The sequence below is a fragment of the Eimeria acervulina genome, genomic scaffold, assembly GCF_000499425.1.
Source record: "Eimeria acervulina Houghton genomic scaffold, Eah_scaff25, whole genome shotgun sequence".
In the NCBI taxonomy this organism is placed as follows: domain Eukaryota; phylum Apicomplexa; class Conoidasida; order Eucoccidiorida; family Eimeriidae; genus Eimeria; species Eimeria acervulina.
Window position 1 is genome coordinate 63,618 of NW_013549969.1, and position 21,968 is coordinate 85,585.

At 51.5% G+C, this 21,968-nt stretch overlaps 4 protein-coding genes across 4 annotated transcripts; 3 read left to right on the forward strand and 1 right to left on the reverse strand.

Annotated features, from left to right (window-relative positions):
• Positions 1–1,302: 1,302 nt before the first annotated feature.
• On the forward strand, positions 1,303–2,948 carry EAH_00006040 (p36 protein, putative; the record flags this gene model as incomplete). Its single annotated transcript, XM_013396322.1, has 5 exons — positions 1,303–1,777; positions 1,957–2,076; positions 2,201–2,318; positions 2,524–2,605; positions 2,799–2,948. The coding sequence occupies 5 exons, from the start codon at positions 1,303–1,305 to the stop codon at positions 2,946–2,948; spliced, it is 945 nt and encodes a 314-aa protein (XP_013251776.1).
• Positions 2,949–3,919: 971 nt separating this feature from the next.
• Positions 3,920–10,451, reverse strand: EAH_00006050 (Chromosome I, complete genome, related; the record flags this gene model as incomplete). The annotated part of the gene is made up of 14 exons (XM_013396323.1): positions 3,920–4,060; positions 4,214–4,430; positions 4,735–4,835; positions 5,112–5,537; positions 5,668–5,807; positions 6,197–6,477; positions 6,680–6,784; positions 6,929–7,258; positions 7,464–7,995; positions 8,105–8,233; positions 8,544–8,822; positions 9,097–9,374; positions 9,494–9,670; positions 9,796–10,451. The coding sequence occupies 14 exons, from the start codon at positions 10,449–10,451 to the stop codon at positions 3,920–3,922; spliced, it is 3,792 nt and encodes a 1,263-aa protein (XP_013251777.1).
• Positions 10,452–13,664: 3,213 nt separating this feature from the next.
• EAH_00006060 (hypothetical protein, conserved) lies at positions 13,665–17,293 on the forward strand (the record flags this gene model as incomplete). The annotated part of the gene is made up of 9 exons (XM_013396324.1): positions 13,665–14,721; positions 14,911–15,019; positions 15,241–15,411; positions 15,529–15,895; positions 16,037–16,127; positions 16,241–16,321; positions 16,641–16,718; positions 17,016–17,125; positions 17,234–17,293. The coding sequence occupies 9 exons, from the start codon at positions 13,665–13,667 to the stop codon at positions 17,291–17,293; spliced, it is 2,124 nt and encodes a 707-aa protein (XP_013251778.1).
• A 2,174-nt stretch (positions 17,294–19,467) lies between these two features.
• EAH_00006070 (oxidoreductase, putative) lies at positions 19,468–21,278 on the forward strand (the record flags this gene model as incomplete). Its single annotated transcript, XM_013396325.1, has 3 exons — positions 19,468–19,962; positions 20,782–20,863; positions 21,190–21,278. The coding sequence occupies 3 exons, from the start codon at positions 19,468–19,470 to the stop codon at positions 21,276–21,278; spliced, it is 666 nt and encodes a 221-aa protein (XP_013251779.1).
• Positions 21,279–21,968: the final 690 nt, after the last annotated feature.

The window sequence follows — 21,968 nt, forward strand, 5'->3', positions numbered from 1 at the left end:
CGACGAGGTGCCCAGCCGTTCGTAGCCTCCCTGCTAGAGGGCAGACCTTAATCAATCTGCATTGTAAAACAGGGGAAAATGCTGAGAGCACCGATGTTTTTTTCTGTTTTCTGGCCCAAGCATCTTAACGACAAAGCCGTGTTGCATACCAGGCCACGCAGCTACGGGTCTGCAATTCGCAGCTGACCCCTGTCCCTTTCAACCATGCATATAGTGAAAGCAAGTGTAGGAAGAGTCGTTGACCTTGGCCAAGGACCGTTGCGAGCTGCAGTAGAGTCAAAATTCAAGAAAGCCTGAATGAAGCAGAACTCCATCCTAGTCTCGTGGCGTCATCGGCACAGTGGGACGAGGGCCTGGGGATAAGTTTGGAGAGAAGGCAGCCCGTTACGAGTTGAAGCACTTCTTCCTGTAACTCCTGCTACGAGGCAGCTCCACGTGCGCGCATACGCAGGCGTCCTTCTGAAGCGCGTACTAGCAGTGCAGAGGAGTGTTTCGCATTTACATGGCTCTCATTAGTAAGCCTGCGTGTAAGTAGAAATGCCTCTATCTGCAAAAGACGGATCATGCTACATCCAGCACCCCACACTGCACTGGAGAATCGGCTGACTGTCCAGTATACAAATTCTGAACGGCTGCATAACACCCCCATGAACAACAATAAATGCACAATCTGAGAGCCATAAGCCGAACAAAAACAATGAAATTCAAGCCTTCACACGCGGTTTGACACCTTTCCGTGTGTTTTGTTTTAGAAGCTGCGTAAGCGAGCGGCGGCGTGTTAAGGCCCATTTGAAATCTGTTGGCTAGAGGAAGCATCTATCGGCGTCTTGGCGCTATAATACCTTTATTAAATCGACAAAAATAGGTGGAAATAAGATTATGCGACCAACCCTTCTGAAAGACAGCTTTTCCTGTAAACGCTGGCTGCGCGTTAGAGGCCCTCCTCCCAAGCGTTCCCCCAAGTCGAGGCTTTGCTTGAGAGTGCTCCTGGCAGCCCTCTTGAGGGGGAAAAATATATACAGTTCCAAAGGTGCACTCACTTTGACGCTCTTTTTAGTATTTTCAGTCTGTTGGCGAACCGGAAACCGCTGCACGGTCCCTTGCGGTGGAGAAGGACGGCTTCTGGGCAGCTTGCGTACACCTGAGCTGTTGGCTCCCCAGTATTCCGTCAAATGCATTTAAACGATTTATATGAGGGTGTTGAAGGTATATCCCTAGCAATGCCTGCTGTAAAGGGTGCTTGTAGAGACGCGCTTGCGTAGCAGGTGGGGCACTGAGCCCCTCGATCAAAGTCTTATGAATATGCCTGAGGCTCACGCACTTCGCGGAGCCGTTTCGATGCAGAAGTACCCTCACATCAGCGCCTTCTCATCTCCCAACTTTGCTATTCGTCACCCCTCATCAGCAGTGCAGAGCCGTAGGGGCGTCATCTTCGCCGGGCCAGGGACACTGCCCAACGGCCTTCGGGGGGGGTTTCTTCTGCATCAAGGCTGCAAGGAGGCCTCTGGAGTTGGCAAGAGGATAGGGCATTCGAGCTGGCTGTTGGCGCTCCTCACCGCTGTTTTATTGATAGCATCGCGACCCATGGCAGCGCAAGGAAGTCCAAGTGTCGGCTTCGGAGGCCGCGTACTTAAAACGCTCCTCAAGGAAGCCTTGAACTCGAATGACCCATGTACAGCCCTCGCCGATGCTGCGAAAAACGGGGGAGTGAGGGTCCTTGCTGTGGACTTCGACATGACGATGATCACCGCACATTCAGGCAAGTGCAGCCACGCACGTAACTGTTAAAATACTGCGCTTGCAATGTCGCTGTGAGCTGTATCATGAGCATGTCGTATCTTACCGGGTCACAATTGGAGGGCTATGGACAGAGGGTATGGCTGCGTTTTCCTCGGGTATCATTGTAATATGCTTGCAGGCAACACGATGTGTGTGCGCGATGATCTGCGCTTTCAGGAGGAAGTGCTTCCGACGTGCCTGATAATGCAATCTTCACAGCTCTTTCACCGGACTTTGATGCATTTGCGGCGGCGGCATCATCTCGTGGAATTCGCATTGCGGTGGTGACCTTTGGAGGTGAGGACTACTTGTCTTGGGCGTGGTGCTGCGTCGGACCTGAGGTGTCTCATATGACCCGCTCCGATCGAAGTTCATATTTACTAGCAAAAGCATCTTTAAAGTGTTTTCGCTGCTGCTGCAGACCCAAAAGCTATCGCTTCGCGGCCAGGCCGTATTGCAGGCGAAGAGCTCGTGCGGCGGGTACTTGCAGAAAGCGATGCTTCGTTTGATGTCCAAGCAGTGTTCCCTTTCTATCCTTCGTGAGCTTGGGTTGTTCAGGGTTTTGGTTTTTTGGGCCCAGGGTGGAGTAGCTGGCTGCCTACTGCATGGAGGGGGTCTTCTGTTTTCGAGCCGTTACCAGTACTTCTGAAAGGGCTTGTCACGTTGAGCAACTGAAAGTCTTTCTGTATGCGGACAAATGAGGATGCTGGGGTTGATCCATGCGATATGGTGCGCTAATCCCAGGTTGTACAGGCTGCCTGCTGATTACGAGCCACTGGGTTTAGATGGGCCTATGCCGTACAACAAATCCTTCCACATTGGCCAGGTCCGTGTCCTCTTTGCTTCATCATCCTTGTGCAACCGAGTTGATTTAATGTTTCGGTGCACCAGCAATGCAGAAGCACTTTTCAGCAACGTTTGGAGCGGCCACTGCTATATGCAAGAAGAAACCACTACCGGTCCCTTGTTGCCACTACAGACGAAGGAGCACCATCGAACCGTGATGTGATTGCGTATAGGTGATAAAGGAATTTGGAGTTACCAAGGAGGAGGTGCTGCTAATTGACGATGACGGAAACAACTGCATGGCGTTTGCAGCTGAGGGGGGCGTTGCCTTGCGAGTTGGTGGCGACCAAGGCTTCGATTTTGCCACTTTAGAAGTCATGTAAACCTCTCTTTTCATTGATTATCGCGGTTACTTACCTTTTGTGCACTGGCCTTCAGAAGTCAGTGATGCTGTACGCTTCCTTTGCCTCAGTTCAAAATGCAGCGTGCAGTTCGACGGTTGTGTTTGAGCTTCGGTATACGGATTTCCGATATGTTGTTTGAAAGTGCCGTGAAGCAATAATGCTATGCTTTGCACATACACGGGCGCCAGACGGAGAAATGCTAATCGGTTTTCGTACAGGAGCCTTTACGGCTGCTGCGATTGGCACGGCCGTAGCGTTGCTTGAGCGTAAACTTCTCCATTGACTCACGATCCCGTGAGTGCGTTGAAAGACTGCAGCTATGGAGAGGCAGGGAGTTGGATGCGTGGTAGAGCAGCGCATGTATTTCAGCTGGCTTTGTTAGCGAGGAGTAGCAAACGATTGCAAGCAGCTCAGGCCGAACGTGCAGGTTTGAAGGATGGAGGGCATAGGGCAGAGCATAGAAAGCATCGTAGTTTGCGAGCTAAGGATGCAATATTCCACCGATGCGCAACGCCTAGGGGGTGGCCCCCAAGGACTAAAAATGCGGGGCGATTCCATTATACTGTATCGCGTCAAAGTTTGAAGTGGCCTTTAGAGCTACAATTGACGTACAGTATTGGCTTTTGGATCTTAGCATAGGCTTGATGGCATTGGTGTACATGTTGGCGAGCTCTACTGCGTCTATCCAACAACAAGCAATCATTTACTGCAGTCCAGTAGTGGCGGGCTAGAATTACCAGCAAATCACATGCATGTAGATTAGCTGGAGGCTCAAACTCCCAATTTCTGTTTTCCGGTGGCTTCCTCAGCGGGAATGGCCGCTTGGCACTGGCATGCAGGCCGTCAAAAGATGGACCCGCTGGAATCAGTGGAATCTCTGTCCTGAATGCGCGCTCTTTGCATTTCCTGCGCTGGACGCGCATCAAGAAGCAGACAAACTGTACTGCACCTCAATCAGCCTTGTGGAAATAGGTCTTCTTGCTCGCCCTGTCGGCGTGTGATTCAGATGCTCTGCGTTTCTGGCCTTCAAAAAGAGCAACCAGACCCCCATCTCCACCCTTGCGTTGCTGCTGTTGTTGCGACTGCTGCCACTGCGAGCACATAAGCCCATACAATAAAACCGCTTACAAAGTAGGCCCTTGTACAGAAAACAGCTTTGGCCCTCTCACAGGCTAGGGCAGTTGTTCATGCTGCTCTAGATAATCCGGCGCAGCCTGGTGGAGTGGCAAGCGTTGTAAACAAACCTGAAGCAGACGCTGAATACTGGACTTCTTTTCAGGTGGCAGCGCTGAAGAGGCTCCTCCAGAACCAGAGTACTTTCGTTCCACCTGTTCAACTGACTGCTCCGGCGGTGGAGAGTTTTCATTTTGAAAGGTGGTCGGATCCGGTGCCGGTGCTGCTGCTGCCGCAAAGAAGTGCTGGCGTTGCTGCTCCTGCCACAGCAGTGCTTCTCTTAGTTGCCTGCGTAGGGCGCACGGGAATTATAGGGAAAAAGAAACCTAAACTTGCTCGCGGGGATTATTCCCACAGTCTTCCAGTGCAAAGGAATTGCGCTCGACCCAAGGTTCACTCCCATAAACTGTTTTGGTGATACGGGTAATATATTCATCATCTCCATACGCCCTCGTGGAAGAGCACCACTGTACTTGGCTACTCCTAACCAAATCTATTCTTGTCGATGTTATGCATCTCCTAACAACGGGCTAGCGATTGATCGAGATAGTAAGCTGTAGCTCCTGATGTAGTGATAGGGGAATTGGCTTACTCCGTCTGGAGACGCGTATCAGAGTCAAGGAGGGAACGAGCATGCTGGGGGGCATTTTCTGTCTTAAGGCGCAGTGCCATGTCCTTGGCTACCCCATGCAGCTGCAAAGACGACACAGCGGAAAAAGAATGCGCTGGTGGAGTTCGCACAGCAACCTCACAATGTAAATAATTTGTTCCCTTCGTCGATATGTCTGCAGTGCTGCGAATATTTTCTCCGATTTCTTGTCTTGTGGCAGCTTTGCTCATCACGCATGTGGCAATCTGAACCAAATCCACTTCGTGAAGAGGAAGTAGTAAGTGTCCAGAAGCAGAGCGCTGTCAGAATGAGACTGACATGCATTCGGTGAATGTGGACTTAGTTTCTGGTCTTCTTACCCTTTTGTCGTCCGTGCACTTGGCAAACCCCCGCAAGCAAAACTTGTCATGCCTCTTGCTAAGAAGCTGCAGCTTTCTCTGAGCTTCCCGGGCCTCAGCATCTCCTTCGGCGCCACCGGAAGCCGATCCCCCACAAATGCTGACAAAATGGTTTAATTGCCTAATGGCCATTTCCTGTTGTAGCCGCAGTTCGTCATACTGAGGCCACGGCACCAGAGCGGCATCTCCTCCCCCGTCACCGACACCTTTCAGCTGCTTGTCTTGCCGCAAAAGCCTTTGCCATCGGGCATAGCTCCACAGGTCAGGAGAGGGGATGCGGAGGGGAATATGTTCCATTGTGTACCCGAAGAAAGCTTCAGAAACGGAACAGTCAGGAAAAGAAAGACCCTCTTCACCCGCCTTTAGCCGTACGACACCGAGTTCGCCCTGGAGATACCAGCCAAAGAAACCAAAACACTCGCTGAGAGCGTTTGCTGTATAAGGACAAATGCTGGGCACCTGAGTCAACACTAGCATGCTCAGCCAGGAGATGGTCCTTCTGTGTAATTTCACTGACTTTCGTTTCGTCGACGATTACTGGAAAGAGAGGAACGTTGGCTGAGGCATCTTCAAGTAAGCAAAGCTTCACCCATTTGAAGGCGTAACCTAATCCCCCTATATTGGTGGAGCCGACCGGTAATAATCCTCGCACAACTCCTGCGTCAAGCAAATGCCACGCAAAGGAAGCAAAAGATGTCCTCGTAAATTGCGAAACACGCATCCACCACTGCGTAGCCATCGAGGTCATCATGCTTTCTTATCATATGAATGAACGAGGTGTAAGATTGGCTCTTACGCCGCGCTCCAAAAGAATTAGGGAGGAGGTGGCGCCAACTTGCCTGAAACGTCTTTTACTGCTGGCATTCCTCCTGGAGAGACACCGATCCAATCAAGTGGCGTTTCCAGATCAAAGAAGCCTACGTCCACAAAAGAAGATCATAGGGAGCACAGAATGTCCCCAGTGGCGCATAATGGCATATTCGCCACTTGGTGGGCCCATGCGCCTGTGCGCTATCACGTGGAACGATGAATGCATGCATCACTACCTTCGTGAATTATGTCGACATCCGGAATAGACGCAGCGGCGACAGGGGGAGCCGCTAGCCGCCGCTTGAAGCAAGAAATAGGCAGACGAAAAGTGGAATTGGGGCAAGAAGGGCTTGGATGCACGTGCAGTACGGAGCAGTGCAGCTGCAGAAAGCCCTCGCTGCATCCAGTCTGTGTCAAAACAATCAGTAACTGCTGCGAGCCACAAAGCGAAACAGGTCTGCCAAAAACGTCGGCCGTATACAACAGTATCCCCCCTAAGGTGAAGATGCGTAGCGTCCTGAAACAGCGTATAGCAAGAGTTTCCCGTGTTTCTCGTATATACCTTCATCATGAAAATGGAATATTTGCGTGCATCAAGCCTGCAGCCTCCCTTCAATGCTCCCCGCGCTCTCCCCCGCCACTGGCGTGGCGGGTTTCTGTCTGCAAGGTACTAAAGGGCATTTCGAAAGGTTTTCGATGTGTTCCATGCAACTGCAAACCTGTCTTCAGTCACTGCGGCCACGAAGGAATCTCCTGCAGCTACCGCAACAATTTTCTCTCCCTCGGCGAAATGCTTTACCCATGACCCGGCATCCAAGAAGCAACTGAAAAAGAGTAGACGCAGAAGCGACCCAATAAATCAGCCAGTGACAAATGGAAAGAGACTAGTTACAAATGACGTAGTAGCATAACCTGAATGGTGACAATGGCGCCTAGACTGTTTTTAAGCACGGCAAACAACACCTTACCGAAACTCCATGACACTCCGAGAGGAACCAGAAGAGGCCAAGACAACGCCAGCTCTGCCTGCGTAAAAACAGCAGATTCTAGTGTCTGTTGAACAGCACTTCACCGGCTCTGTGGGCAAGAACAGCGAAGAGCAACTAGCCATCCTTAAATCTAAATCCTCGGGAGGGCACTCACACAGAGCAGCGGCCGAGGAATTATGCAGATCCGCGAGCTTTCTGTGCGCAGTTCCCTCAGCAACGGCCCCAGGAGAAAAATTGAAGACGTCAAGCACAGAATTTTCCGCTGTCACGGTTTTGGTGATGTGGCCGAAATGGGTCCAATACAGACACCTGAGAAGGCAACCCCGACTTAATGCCAGCAGTGTCCACTTCATCCATGGAGGACCATCAACAACGTTCCGCACAATTCGCCTGCGCGCGAGGACCCAGACTGACGCATAACCGTGGGGCAGCTGGATGGCGCCCATCAACAGCATGGCCCTAATAAATACAAAAAAAGTTCCAGACGACTGAAACTTGGGCTTGTTCTCCGCACCAGGGCTTCCCCGGGTCTTTTGGCTGGGGCCCACCGCCTGGATGGATAACCCGCTGCTTTGTTTCGTGTTGCTTCTTGAGCAGCGCATTCAGCATCGCCTGAGCCTCCTGCAACTCCGACTGCAACGCAGTGAGGCTGGTGGCGAAACCTTCAGCACCGCCAGCATATATTCCCTCTCCGCCAATGGAGGATCTGCGGGAGCCGCCCGACTCCGGATCGCTACTTTGGCTCTCCACTTCCGCTCCCGCTGGTGGTCGTCTGCGGTGCTTGTGAGTGCGTTTCTTCTGAGGGGCTGCACCATTGTTCACGAAACAAGAAAATTGAGCACTTGCACACGTACAATTCGCATTTCCTGGTGTTGAACTCACGCGCCTCAGCCGCAACGGAGCGCATCCTAAAATGTTCGTGCTGAATTTGTCTATTGTGTTTTTGCTTGCAGACAAGCCGACAACCCAATTCGAAGGCACGGGATGGAAGCCCATGCTGCCAAAAATGAAGTAGTGGGAGCACATGCTGGATACGGCGCATTTGGCTGAGCATTGAAAAGCCCTTATACTTCTACTTCTTTATACTTCTAGTTACATACGCGTATATGCACGCTGACAGCCGCACAGAAGCAACCAGCCTAACTGCCTACTTACTTCTTTCCTCAGGATCCATCCCATTGAAGAGGTCATTTTCCTGCGCTTCACTTTCCGTTTCCTCAGCTGAAGCTTCGGCAGCTTCTCGACTTAGAAAATCTTTAACTGATCTCGCAGAAGCGGCACTGTCTGTGGGCAAATGAACAAAGTGAAGAAGCGGCCGAATGCTGCCTTCCCTCTTCCGTTACCTCCAGCAGATAGACAAATGCACGTCCTCAGAACCAGTGGCATAGCTGAATCAGCACAAAAGTCCTTACCTTTGATTTCCCAACCCATGCTGCCGTACTGCCATGCAAAAAGTTTCTTGGCTCTACCGTGCTTCGCTGACACCGCTTATACCGATCACCGTTAACAAGAGCCCCAAGCAGAGATAATAATTTGACCAGGCACCTCACACTCTGTCTAATTAGTTAGTGATGTCTTCAGTACATGCGCTTACGTTTGGTGTCCTCATCCTCCGCATTTTCTGCCGTCGGTTTTGGTGACTTCTCGGTTGACTGCGCCTGCGCTTTAAGTGCACCTGCGCGCATAGGTGAGGCGGCAGCCGTAGCTGCTGCAGCTGGTGCTGCCGCAGCTGAACTCTCCATGGCAGCTCGCAAATCCTCACGACGCAAAGCAAGAAGACCCAAATAACCGTCGTTCCGCAACAGCAACAAAGGGGCAAGGGGGGAGTTGGCGGTCAGGCAGCAAATACTCCTAAGCTGAACATCCCCTCCAGCTGCAGGCAAGCGGTAAATTTGGATAGCATAAACGCAATGAGCAAGCGCAGTACTATATATTATTACCTACGACGGTACTTTTTGTGCCTGCAGCTGCACCCACGGTAGACCATGTACAAGTATAGACAGTATATATATATATATATATATATATATATATAGCTGTCTCTGTGAATGTCTGTTTCTGGTCCTCTCGAAGAGAAGTCTGACAACGAACAGACAAGGAGATGAGTAGAGAGGCGAAGGATAAACGCATGGTAACTAGCCATTTACTTTGTATCATCAATAGGGGTTCTTTTTGCTGCATCTTCCAAATGCCTATTTCCAAGGTGGCCGATACACCGCAAATGAGTGGCTCTCCAACACAGTTCCCTGGGGCATCGAGCGCTTTTCCTTCATCAGCAAAACCACAGTGCTGTAGGAGAACCAAATGGGATGGAGCATGGGCTCCCGTTAGAGCTGGCGCCTCTTTTGCCTCCTCCCACGCACTTGTCTTGCATGAGGAGCGCAGCTGCGGGGCCCCTGGGATCAGTAGTTTTTCCTCCCCAGCCCTGCGCCCAACAATGAAAGAGGAGAAAGCCGAAATTGTGTAAAGTATTGGCGAAAGGGCTAACGAACAGGAGGGGAAACAGCCAACAACCCCAAGGGAAACAAAATGAAATGGGCGGACCATGTTGGCTGAGCTGCCGGGTCAGCGGGGCCTGCGAGTCTAAGCGGTGAAAAGTCCTTCACAACTGAAAATTGTTGCCCTTTTCGTTCCAGCAAAACTAAGCGCCGCTTTCGGGTGCTGATAGCCAGGCGATCCCCTTGGGGTGACAACGTGAGACGACAGCCTCCGTCCACAGCACTGCAAAGATCAACACACAGATGGAAAACGCAACTAGATGTGCTGTATGGAATATTTCATAGCGGAAATAGCAGCAGCGGTCGCTTCTGTGGTTTACAGCATAGTGGAGGGACATGACGACTAACGGGAGTTCTTTTGTTTGAGAAGTTTCTGGCCACGAGACAACGGCAACGCCATCGCTGTACAACGCAATTAGCATTAGGGCGTATCTGGTGCTACTCTTCTCAGAATCCTGGGCCCCCACTGATGCTGGGATCCCTTCCCCTTGGACATAGCAGCAAATCATGTCGATTGGTTCAGCCATACGGCAGCACAACAGCTGCTTCGAGGAGACAGAGAGTCTACGAGGTAGTCCCCTCTCATGTTCGCTGTTGCGATGGTCCTGCTGCTGTTTCATCTCCATTTGCCACAGTTGTCCATTAGTCAGACCGACGAACAGTTGCACGGGCGCGTCAGCCGCCTCAGTCTCTGCCGAGGCCAAAGCCGTCACACCACTGTCAGAGGCTGATGCTGCAGTAATGCTCACCCTGCAGCTCTCAACATCTCTCTTTGTTGATGCTGTTTTCGCTGCTGTTGCTACCTGAGATGGCAACAGGCGGTGGGCGAGGATAGTGGCCGTTCCATTGTAAGTAAAGAAGTCCGAAATGAGACACCTTTCTGTTGTGTCTGCAGATCCTCGGACCGGAAGACGGACCACAGCAGAGATGCCCTTTGGAGAAAGGCCCTCTTCTCCGACCCTGCTCCAAGCCACTAGTGGGCATGGCTCCTCTCCGTGCTCCATGATCTTAAGCGTCCAGCTACACCGACCGCAGCAACTGAGTTCCCGAGCACAGGGGCGGGAGCGCGACGTGTAGAATAATGACCCCCCCCTTGACAGATTATGAAGTCTCGCCTCGAGAAACCCTAAAGATTACGAACTCATCGCGAGATAACGACGTGAATGAACAATGAGCCTCGAGGCGGTGGTTGGGGTTGGATTCCCCCTGGGGGAATAAATGTTAACTGTGAAAGGGTGGACTGGGTGCTCCACAGTGCGTTATTTCAGCTAATGCTAATCAAGCCAACCAGAGTTTACCTTTTCTGAAGCATTCATATTGAGAATCAGTTAAATGGTGCTGGCCGGTGGTGGGTGAGTAGTTATGCCTCAGCTGGTGGGTGGTTCGCGGTGGGGCTGAGCTGAAGGGACAGGTTGAAAAACGGAACTACTTGCAGCACTCTCTATTTTGGAACATAAAATTTCACTGGAGTAACAGTAAAAAGAGACTGTAAGTACCCAATCTCCGGCTAGCACCCCTTGTCGGCCGCCCCCAAAGGCAAAATGATCGCACTGCACAGCTGGCTTGCGTGGCACTGGAAATATGCATAACCGTATACTCTAGCAAATACCTTGCAGTTTGATTTACAGTGAAGACTTATTATAGGCCCCTGGGTGTTGGTCGGCAGGGCTTTCCTGCTGGCAGATTCACTGGCTTCGGTAGAGGCTGCGCTTAGTATGCTGGACCTGTAGCAGATAGTGCAGAGTAGTATTCTCTGTGGCTTCCTCAACTACTCATAATCCAGCTCCCTTCTTGAATGGTCCCATTAGGGACCTGACTCATGGCGGAAGACCGCTGCAAGCTGCAGTGGACTTGAAGCGCTAAAGGCAAGACTTCCTCAAAGCATCAGCCCAACGTTCCTGTCTTGGCATGGCGAGACACGAGCCTGGATCTGAGGTGGAGAGGAGGTGGCCTCCCGTGAGTTCTGACGCTCCTTGCTGCGACTTACTCTGCAAGCCAACGTTTGCCCGATGCACGCATGACCAAGCCCCGGGTTGCGTCAGGCACTAGCATTGTAGAGAGGTATTAACATGTTTTTGACCCTCAACAGCCAGTTTGTACGCAATGAGCAACGCACGAAATAACTTCAGACAGAGCATGTTACACTTGCTCCAAGTGGCACAGGCTCACGCCTGCTTGGCTGCCCTACGATTGGCGCATCGGAGGAGAGGAAGGACGCAATGTGAGGGGCCAGAAGCTCGGAAACGTGGAAAAGGGAAGCAGCAAAAGGGATGGGTGCCTCTACATAACATGAACACGGGGTGGGCCGGCTAGTTAAGCCATCAGCGAGCTGAGTTGGTGCCCTGGCTATCGAAGCTGCGGCTACTGCAAGAAAGGATGTTTCCGCTCTTGCTTTGCAGCTGCTACTATTGTCGCTGCTGATACCCCCCTGCCTTTGAAGAATCCCGGGAATAAAGCAGGCCATTGCAGCGCCCTTTCCAGTGTGCCTGCGACGGGTACCCATTTTAATGCTAGCTCCCCAATGCAAAAGAGATAATTGGCCATGAACGGGCTCCTGGGAGCAGAGCCGGTGTGCGCGGTGGCGGGGAGGGCGAGGTAGTGCTGTTCCGGCCATACTGCAAAGGGGTCCAAGCACCATTAAGTGCATTAAGTCAAAGTGTTGTCCGCAGGAACGCCGAGCTCGCTGTAGCTAGGGGAAGCGGCTCAGCTCACATTAGGGCAATACTTTCTTTAGAGAAATTGTATGGAAGATATTAACCTCCTACACAGGAGTAGTTTCTGACTAGGATTTGCGCGAGTCCCAACTTGCCGCTGCGCTGTGCGTTTCTGTGAATTAGACCCACGGCATGCTTAGGATTATATGAACTACTCAAGCGTCAACGCCCCTTGTCATTTAAACGAACACGTATCTGAAATGAGCGTGCAGTTTTACCCAACAGCTCATCCGATCCTCGCACCCCTCCTGGCACCGGCGAAACGGAGCCGCAAAAATTGAGGCATGCTGCGACTCCTCGATATGTCCCGCTGCGCAGGTTGTGCCACGTAGCGCTCACTTTCTGATCGTTGCTACCAGCTTGCGTTTGCACAGACTTGACTCAAGGCGAATATGCAGGTGACGCTGTCACTTCTTTTGGTCGCATCACCAATCCGGACGTTGCGTAGGGACCAGGCTGTCCTCTTGGTCGTTTTGCTGGTTTCTGCAAGCAGGCAGAAAGGCATGTGCCGACGTCAGATATACCATGCGACGCATGGCACCTGCAAATATCACCAGCGCCTTTGTACCAACAAATGGCCGTGCGCAATAGAGGCGAAGAACGAGGCATAGAGTAACGCTTCAACAATTTACAAACTGATTCTCGCGAGTTGCGTTATGAAGGGCTGGGAGAGCTGTGTCGAGCGGTTGGTCTGGCCGGTTTTGTTGAGTGCCCAAGTAGCTGCTACCTCCATCTACCTCCGAAACTCTGCATCAAAACGATCTTTATATTGATACAAACAATACCCGATTTCAAAATGGCTTATGCACAAGTGAAGCTCCAACGCGAACTCCGCTTCAAGGTTACCGTGCCTGCTCTGTCTAGTGCTTTGTTCCATCCAGCGAGCAGGGCACTGCAGCGCTGGCATATTCCCCAATATTCCCTAATAAAACCAGCAATAACAGCTAGCAAAAAGCCATTCTCAATGAACACAATCGTTACTTCCTCCATTCTACTTGCGTGCAGACGTCTTCGACCAGCTGGGCTGCGGCCTCTAACAGCGGCATTATCAGCAGCAGTGTGAGCAGCAGCAGCAGCAGCATTATTATTACCTCTCACTGCTGAAATAGTTGTATGATATAACCCTCGCTACTTTGCCTGTATCAGATGCATTTCACCACATCTTTTTCTTCCGTCCGAGTAGCGGGAGCGGGGGGAAGGGGGGTCCTTTGTCTGATCGTGTTGGGCCCCGTGGTCTGTTCAGCCCCGACTATGGGTTGCATGAGTGCTTCACCACAAATACATCCCGCCATTTAATTGTTTGATTTCAGTGGCAGTAGAAGCAAAGCCAGTAAGAGGCTGTATAGTCATCGTCAGCGGTTTCGGCCGCGGAGCAGCAACAGCTGCTAGGCAATAGCCTTTGGACAGCAACTTTACTGGAATTACATCTCTTCTACTTCCGCTGCGCCGTCCCTCCCATTTGCACTGCGCTCCTTTGGGTGTTTGTACATCTCAAGTGCAATCATGCCATGGGGCGCCCCGCCTGTAGGGGCAGCAGCAGCATCACAAGCGCCATCTCAAGAGGCCCCAGCAGACCCTTCAGCAGCTGCCCCGGCACCTGCTGCGGTATCTGCCACAGCTTCAGGTGTGCTTACTTCAAGTTGCAACTCCCCACTGCAGCAACGCAACAAACGAGCATTGTTCACTGGGGGTACGCCGAGTAGATACTCCTGCAGTCACAAGGGGGCCCCCATCTCAGCGGAGGCCCTCAGGCGCTTCTTCGGCGTTAAGGGTTCCTCCACCTCTTTCGAAGCCCAGAAGAGGGAGAGAGATGAGTCTTCAGCGCCTTCTGCACCAACCGAGTCAAGTAACTACTCCCGCATATTTCCAGCATCGTGTGCGGCTGCGGGGGCGCCTGCATCTGTCGCTGCATCTTCTGCTGCGTACACTCCAGCAGAAGAAGCAGCATCAGACTCATCACGGAGACTGGCCTCTTCAGCAGCCAATGTGTCTGAACCAGGCCCAGCAACAGCACTGCTGAAGCCAGGAGACGCTGCGTCTACTGGTGCTGTATGTTGGCGGCTTAAGCGTTACCTTAAACCCTGCAGCGCCGTCAACTTCTGCAACAAACAACGCTGCACAGGCAGCGGTGTGTCGGCGCCGTTAGCTTTTCCACATGGTGCTGCTATTGCTGCTGCGGAATCCAGCAGCAGCAGCACATCTCTCTCAAGAGCAGAATGCAGCCGCATGGGAATGAAAGGCATTTCTGCTGCTGCTACCCTTCAGGAAACGGGCGTCGTGAGCAAACGAGCTGCAGTGAGAGCCCCAGAAAGTGCACCAGTCGCAGCAGCAGGGAACGCCTCCCGTGCAGGGTGCACCCCAGAAGACCTCGGAAGGGGCAATGGGGGAAGAAAAAACGCCCCTGCAGTTGCAGCTTCTGATGCGGCGTCTGCTACTGCTACACCTTCTGCTGGTTTTAGCGACAGTACTGCTGTGGTGTGCCATTCACGTCCATGGGCAGATCTGCCTGATCCGCTTGTGCTGCAAGTACTTGACTTCGGCGGGAGAGAGATTGCAATGAGTGAGCTTTCGATGCGCGTGTGCTGCTTCCCCGTTACTGCTTCGACGTCTGCGCGCTGCATCTATTATTGCTGCTGCACTAGCAGCTCCTTCCTGCAGCATGTTTGCGGATCCCCCGGAGAGTCTGGGTGGTCTGGCCAGGTGATGCAGCTACGCCTTACTATCCATGCTGCTGCTGCTATTGTTGCAGCTTGCCGTCGGTTTGCTGGGCTCATACGGCGCCAGCGGCGGGTGTTGCGCTTTTCTGGGGACGCGTCAACGACCTCTTCTGCGGAGGCCCTGATACGGGCGATAATGAGGTTAGCTTAATGCCCAAAGTCCAAAAGCTTCGACTGAGATGACTATTGCTTAGGGCTGAGCGGCGTGTTGAGAGCCACGGGCTTTCGAGATGTGCTTTACGGCTTCAAACATCCACCTAAAGTGCTGTAGGGCACGGTGCCGTTTTGCCACGCGTGTTCTGTCGTGGAAAAGCGATTAGAACTGCTCCTGAGCATTCCGCTGCTGCTTGGATCTGCTGCAGCTCGCCGGGTCTGCGGCTGTTGGAGATTACTGCTGGGGGTGGCTTGAGTGCCTCTCAAATGGACCGACTTTCCAGAGCCCGCAGCAGCTCCCTGCCTCAAAAGCTGCAGGTCTTGGTGATGCGTCGGTGCAACAGACTTACTGACAAGAGCCTTAGGACGCTTCTTCTCAGGTAGGCAAGAGCGCTGAAGTTGCCCTGGAACGTCATCTGCTACTGCTCGTATTCCTACAGGCGCTGCAAACGTAGTGGGCGCCGGCTGCATCACTGTCTCTTCTTCTGCTGCTACAGACTGCGCGAGCTTCGGTGTGTAGATCTCCGTGACTCCTTCTCACTGACAGATGAAGCTCTTTCGACTTTGGGGTTTCTGCCTCGGCTGGAGCGAGTGGCCTTGGGGTTGACAGCCGGCGCCCGAGGGTGCTGTCGGCTTACCTGCCGCTCCCTCAAGGCCCTCTTGACACCACAGCGGCAAGAACAGCCGCAACAGAAGCAGCAGCAGCAGCAGGATTCTCAACAGCCGCAAGGACAAGCGCAGGCTCACCGACCGCATCCGGAGCAGGCGCAAGAGGGCTGCATATCCCCCATTAAGTTTCTCTCTCTTGCACGTTGTAGCGAAATGAAGGACTTCACTGTACTGGTCAACGCAAAAGCGACGCTTGTAAGGCCTTGCCTTTTTGTAGCATTTTACACTGGATGCCTGATCGCGGCTGTCCTCACTGTTTTGTTGCACCAGAAAAGTGCAGCTGTTGGTGAGCTGCGGCCAACTGTATTCCGCACATGCTTGCGATGGTTTTTTAAGGAGTTTCTCGATCTACGCGGGACAGCAATCGACGACACCTCCGCTCATGTCTTCGCTCAGTTGCACAATCTGCAAGTGCTCGTCCTAGCAGGTGAGCTCTAGCGGCCAGCGCAAGGGGGAGTCTCAGCAGCACAATGGGCGCTCCACCTGAGTGTGATAGTACTTTTGCCCTTGCGGGTGCTGGTGGCATTTTTGGGGGTACAGATACTGCAGTGACGACAGCAACCGTTTCAGCTGTTGTGGACGGCTGCCCCAAGTTGCAGATGCTGGATCTCTCATGCACGGGTCCTGTCTCTCGGGACTGTCTTTTTCGTCTCGCATTTTCGCTACACTCGATCTCTCGCCTCAAGCTCAGCCACACAGCGTAGGTTTTATTCATGCTGCGGTTGCTTTAGTGACTCCTGGCACCCGCACTATGCCACATTGTGTGTTATTCCGTGCCCCTTCACTTTTGAATGCTGCTCTCACTGCTGCTGCAGGGCCATTGATGACATTTTGTTGGCGCACCTGTTGGCAGAGTTGCCTCTCCTTCGTTTCCTGGACGTCTCACATTGTTGGAGGGTCACCTCAGCCTTCTGTGACTCGCACTTCACTGTTGCTTCAGGTGATACCGCAGACCTTGCTGATGCAGTGGCGGAGCATGCTTCTGCAACAGGAGCTGCTGCAGGGGATTTTTTTCCGTGTGTGCCAACTGCTGAGTGAAGCATGCTTCTGGTTGTCCACGGATTGTGTGTGTGGTGGCAGTTGGCATTCTCTGCTGGCATGTGAGGAGCTTCAAGATACTTCTGTGTTGTCACTTGTTTGTCGTTGCATTCGTGTTTAATTAGCATGACTAGCTGTCTACTTGGCAGGGTCTCTGCCTGTCGAAGGGGCTTGGCCACTTTGGTACTAGCCAGATGCTCGTTCCATTTGAGCATTTTTATTGGTAGAAATTTTTTTGCCAGTAGCGGCTGCGGCGTACTGCTATTCGGTGGTGCAGGGAAGCAGCTGAAACGGTTAGGGCTATTTGGATGCAATGTGGAGAGACAGAAAGTTGAGGCTGCCCTCATCCTTGCAGGTGCCACCAACGCCCGCCTCTCGCTTCACAATGTGAGAGAGCCTCCACTAAAGGTTTCTTTTTAGGCTGGGTTTCTTGCTAGGGGCTGTGGAGTTGTAACCTATGTTTCCAGTCCAGCGTTCTTGTTGGCTTGTTCGCAGGAGATGGCTTTGTTTGAAATGCCTCGGGTGTATGCAACAATGAAAGGCCTCGACATTTAAATGCTTACACACCTAGCGTCCTCGTGCGATTTCTGTCTGGCCCGTCACTGGCCTACTAGCTGTACCGCCGAAGCCTCGGAGCTGCTATTGGAGCTTTGGCAGTGTTGCGAGGCTGTTGCTGCAGTCCTCCGCCACTCAGGGAGCGATACGAAATTTTGTTTGAGGGAAGGAACTGCACACTGCTGCAAGTGCAGCTGCTGGCTACTGTGCTTTGCGTTTTTTCGTTTCTTGACGCAGGCAGCCATGGGCTGTTTACTGTGCCCTTTATTGACTATTTGCGTTCATCAAACATCTTTCTGTTCGCCCGGTAGTTCTCTATGGGCCCGAAGAGGAGGGTTGGAGTTTACACTAACTACTATTTTCCAAACAGTATGTGCAAATACAACTATTCGAGTTTGATTCATGCAGTTCGATGCCGCCAAGGGAATCCCTCTACCGCACAGCCGACGATTTCACTGCTTCGGCATTAGGGGGAATGCCAGCTCATCCATTGCATTGCGGGCCTTGTGTATGAGCTTTTTACATCGTTGCAGTTGCTGCTTCCATTCGGTCTTCCACTTCTGTGATAAGCGCGTTTATACGGGAAACTGACGCTGTGCCCGCACAGAAAAATATGAACCGGATACCCTGTAGCCCAAAATTTGTTTCCGTTTATGGCACAAGCACCGTCGCGATCAACCGATACTATATGCCAGGCAGAGCAGTTGTGGGTATGGGATTCGCCACTAGTGCTGTCCCTCAACCACGCTGATGGTGCACCAGGTGGAATGAGAGTCGTCGACTCTGGCTAAGGACGGTCGTGAGCTGCTCTAGTTTCAAAATACTAAAAATGGGAGTTCCCAGCATGCCAATTACCTCCCCTTCAAGTCTCTAGGCTTCCTGGACACCGCGGCACTAGAGCTTGTAGCTGGTGCGGAGAGGACGCAGTTGCAGCAGAGCATGGTAAGCGCCTGCTGCAGTGCAAACCTACATGCAAGAGCCGAGCCGTTCATGGCTAGATGTACTACCACTATAGACAATTGTTAACACACTTACTTGGCCATCGATCGCCAACCTGCGGGCAAGTAGAAGTATATGCATCGGCGTTAGACAGGTCATGCTGCACAGTCCTTGTTACAAGGAGCCTCTTAACCGATCATCGAATGCCCTCCAATACTAAACGGGAATGGAATGTCTCACGCCGAAAGAATTTCTACATAACGAAGTAAAATGGTTCGTTGTGTAGAAATTCTTTCGGCGCGCGGAGTGGCCACGGTGCCGTAAAACCAAACAAACTACAGCACGGGCTGAGGGGGGTACTAGCCATCTCAGTCTAATACAACCCTTCAAAAGGAGAACAAAACGTCTAATTAAAGTGCAATATCTTTTTCATGGCAGCGCAGCTGCAACACGCACAAACAGAGCTCGCATACAAGAAGCGGCCCCGGCAACTAATAAGGTCACTCGGGTCTGCTTGTTGCTGACACCAACAACGGTAAAGAAACATACCGAGGAAAATAGTAACAGGTTTAGGGTATTTGGAAGGGGAATCATACATCATTAAAAGAAAATGCTGCAGAGGAGGACGAGCTGCTAGTCCTACAGCAACAGCTACCGAGTCACTACACGGCACACAAAATACTTCGCCTAGCAAGGGGAACCAACTCCAGAAGAAGATGCAGTGAAGCATTTTAAAAGGAAAACACTCAAAACAAGCCCCTTAAATTATTTTTTCCGCCCGTTGGAAGTACTAGGGCAGAACCAGCCCTGAGCAGTGCGCATATTTAGGTGCCAGCAAGCCGTTGCACACTGCAACACCCTAAAAGCAAAATCAAACAGTCTTTCGAGCAAAACTTTTCTTTAGCAACTTATCTTCTACGTCAACAAATCCCGCTGTATCCGAGATCCCACAGCACCTCACATCCATTCATTGTTCGTTCTAGACACGGAGTGTGACAGGTGTTGCAAACGCAATTGGGCTAATTTCTATCTTTAGTGACTTTCCGACAAATATTTCGGCTGTTTCTTCTAGTTCCTAATATACTGTACTGCACAGCACTAAACTTCCTCCCTACATTCCGCCAACCCCCTAACCCCCAGCCTCACCCGTTGCTGCCGCCGACGTAGCGCTGAGACCTCGTGACAAAAAGCCCGGCTGTGGTGTGTTCTCCGTTACTTCAGTTTGACTCATGCAAATGTCGGGCAGTGTTAGATGGCTTGCTCCGAGTGGGAGGAATATGGAGGGAATTCTTTGCATGTGCGGGGTGTTTGTCTTGTTTCCATTGCTTGCCTATGCAATTGGCGTAATAGGGCTTATTGCTCTTTATTTTCTCATAATAGGATGCATCATACTTCTCTACGTGGCTCAGCTGGTTCTCAGTCGGTCTGCGCGCCTCTCAAAGACACAAGGGGTTGACACCAAGGCCCCTTTTTCCTTGAAAGGACGACATGTTCTGATAACCGGCGGTTCTAAGGGAATCGGATACGCCATAGCTACTGAGGCAGTAAAGAAAGGAGCAAAGCTGGTTACACTGGTTGCTCGCGATGCTGATGCACTTCGAGAAGCACAGGACAACTGCGTGGACATCGCAGACAAACTTGGATTAGGCGTAACCGTGCAAACCATCACGGCGGATTTGGTGGACCCCACAGCGTGCATTGAATGCCTTGATCGCGCAGTTGCCTTGAAGGTAGATAAAACACTCAGATATTGCACTTGCCGCCAGCTTTGTCAATGGTGCTCACTCGTGCATATCAATGCAGATGCAGGAAAGTCGCATGTGTAGGTATTTAGCGCACCAAGGTATCTGCGCCGTAGCTAATTATTGCTCTTGTTGCGCTGCCATTGCTATATTCATTTTAGTTCGGCGGTGTATGCGACTCTTTTCTCGCATCTGGTAGGGGTTGAAAAGGGAGTCAGCGGCCTGCGGCGATCTTGAGGGAATGCAGGAGGAAGCGCCAATAGAAGTATTTTTCTGCAACGCAGCTGACGTAGACCCTCGTCCTTTCTGTGCTATGGGGAACAGCAATATTCAGAAGACTATAGCGATGAATATGAGCACACCGTTCTTGCAAGTCAAACACATCTTGCCCAGCATGCTGAAGCGCAAGTTTGGGGCCATCTGTTTCACCAACAGTCTTGCTGCTTTTGTGCCAATATATGGGTTCTCCACATACAGCGCGACCAAATCAGCACTCAGAGCATTCGCTGAAGTAATTAATCAAGAAGTCGCTGGCATGGATGTGCTGGTTGCCAACGCCTTTTTGCCCAGTGTAAACACCCCAGGATACCAAAGGGAAAAACAAGTTCGCCACAAAGTAGGGGCAAGATGCACGGGACACCCCACCAACGGCACTCATAAACCCTAAGTCCTTATCAGCCACTAATGGCAATGTAAAAGCCACCTTTCTATCCATTAATTGTGCGCCATTACTATGTAGAAATACATAGAAACAAATAGGTGGGTTGTTATATTGCGTAGCGGTTCGAAAGGTGTCGCTGTGCCCAGCTGACCGAAATCCTGGAGGAAACCTCTAAAATCAAGCAGCCGCAGGAGGTCGCGGAACAACTTGTTGATCACTTACAAGCAGGTACGGAAAGCGTAAAACACATTTTCTTGTCGCCAGTGGAACATATGCTACACCCTGCATACATTTCAGTACAAGAGATACATAGTGCATTGGGACACTGTGCACAAATCCATCTTACATTCTGCAATCATATTCCCCGCGTTAAACATCACCATACTTTGCATACAGGACACATTAATCCATTGCACAGTCTGCACTGCGGAGAAGCGCCTTAACTTGGTTTCAACTTTTCCGCCTATTTATACCACCCGACAGAACCAGGGTTAATTCCTTGCCCAGTTTGTTGTAGTTTGTTCCTGTCTGTTTCTTCGTGGGTTTCCCAACAGGTCATCGCATCATTACTGTGGACTTTGAAGGCTGGATTTGTGCGCGCTTAAATGCGGGATTCTCTAGGGGTGCGCGCGACATTCACTGAGCATTGAATGCGCCTATGTGGTGTACTATGAACGAGGCTGGTTGGGCGTGTGCAGGGAATGTTGCCCCATTTACTTGCAGCTGTTCGTCTGCGTAAATTGAATTCATTCTGTCTCTTTGGGTTGTGCGGTGGTGATATCTTGTAGTTGAGAGTTGTAGTATGTGTTAGAGGCGTGAGAGTATTTGGAAGGAGGCAAGCGCTGCTCTTTTGTGGATTCAGCGGAGTCCCTTGCCAGCTTGTTCTACGAGTTCCTCCTAAGCGGCGTTTTCCGGTGGGCCTCCCTGAGCCTTTTGCATTTGCATTCTGAAAGTTGCACTATGCATATTTGCAGCACGTAGTGTCTATGGTAGTAAGGAGCCAGGATGTTCTTGTTAGGGCTCCTGGCTCTTTCCCAGCCCAGATTGCGGCAGCGTTGACGGACAGGATATGAAGGCGACATATATATATATATATATGTATATTTGTATTACACATATATATGTTTTGATACATATGAACGTATGCATATTCTGCAAATTTGTGCCGTTTGTGTGTCCGCAGCCTTGTCAGCCTAGGGCTCTTCCTTCAGTTTTTCTTCATTATCATACGAGAACAGCCTGCAGCGTTGCGACGGACAAAACTTGCTTGAAGTTCGCATGTTGTAACGTGCGTGATTTCTTCACATGTTGACACGAGAATGGATGCGTGGTA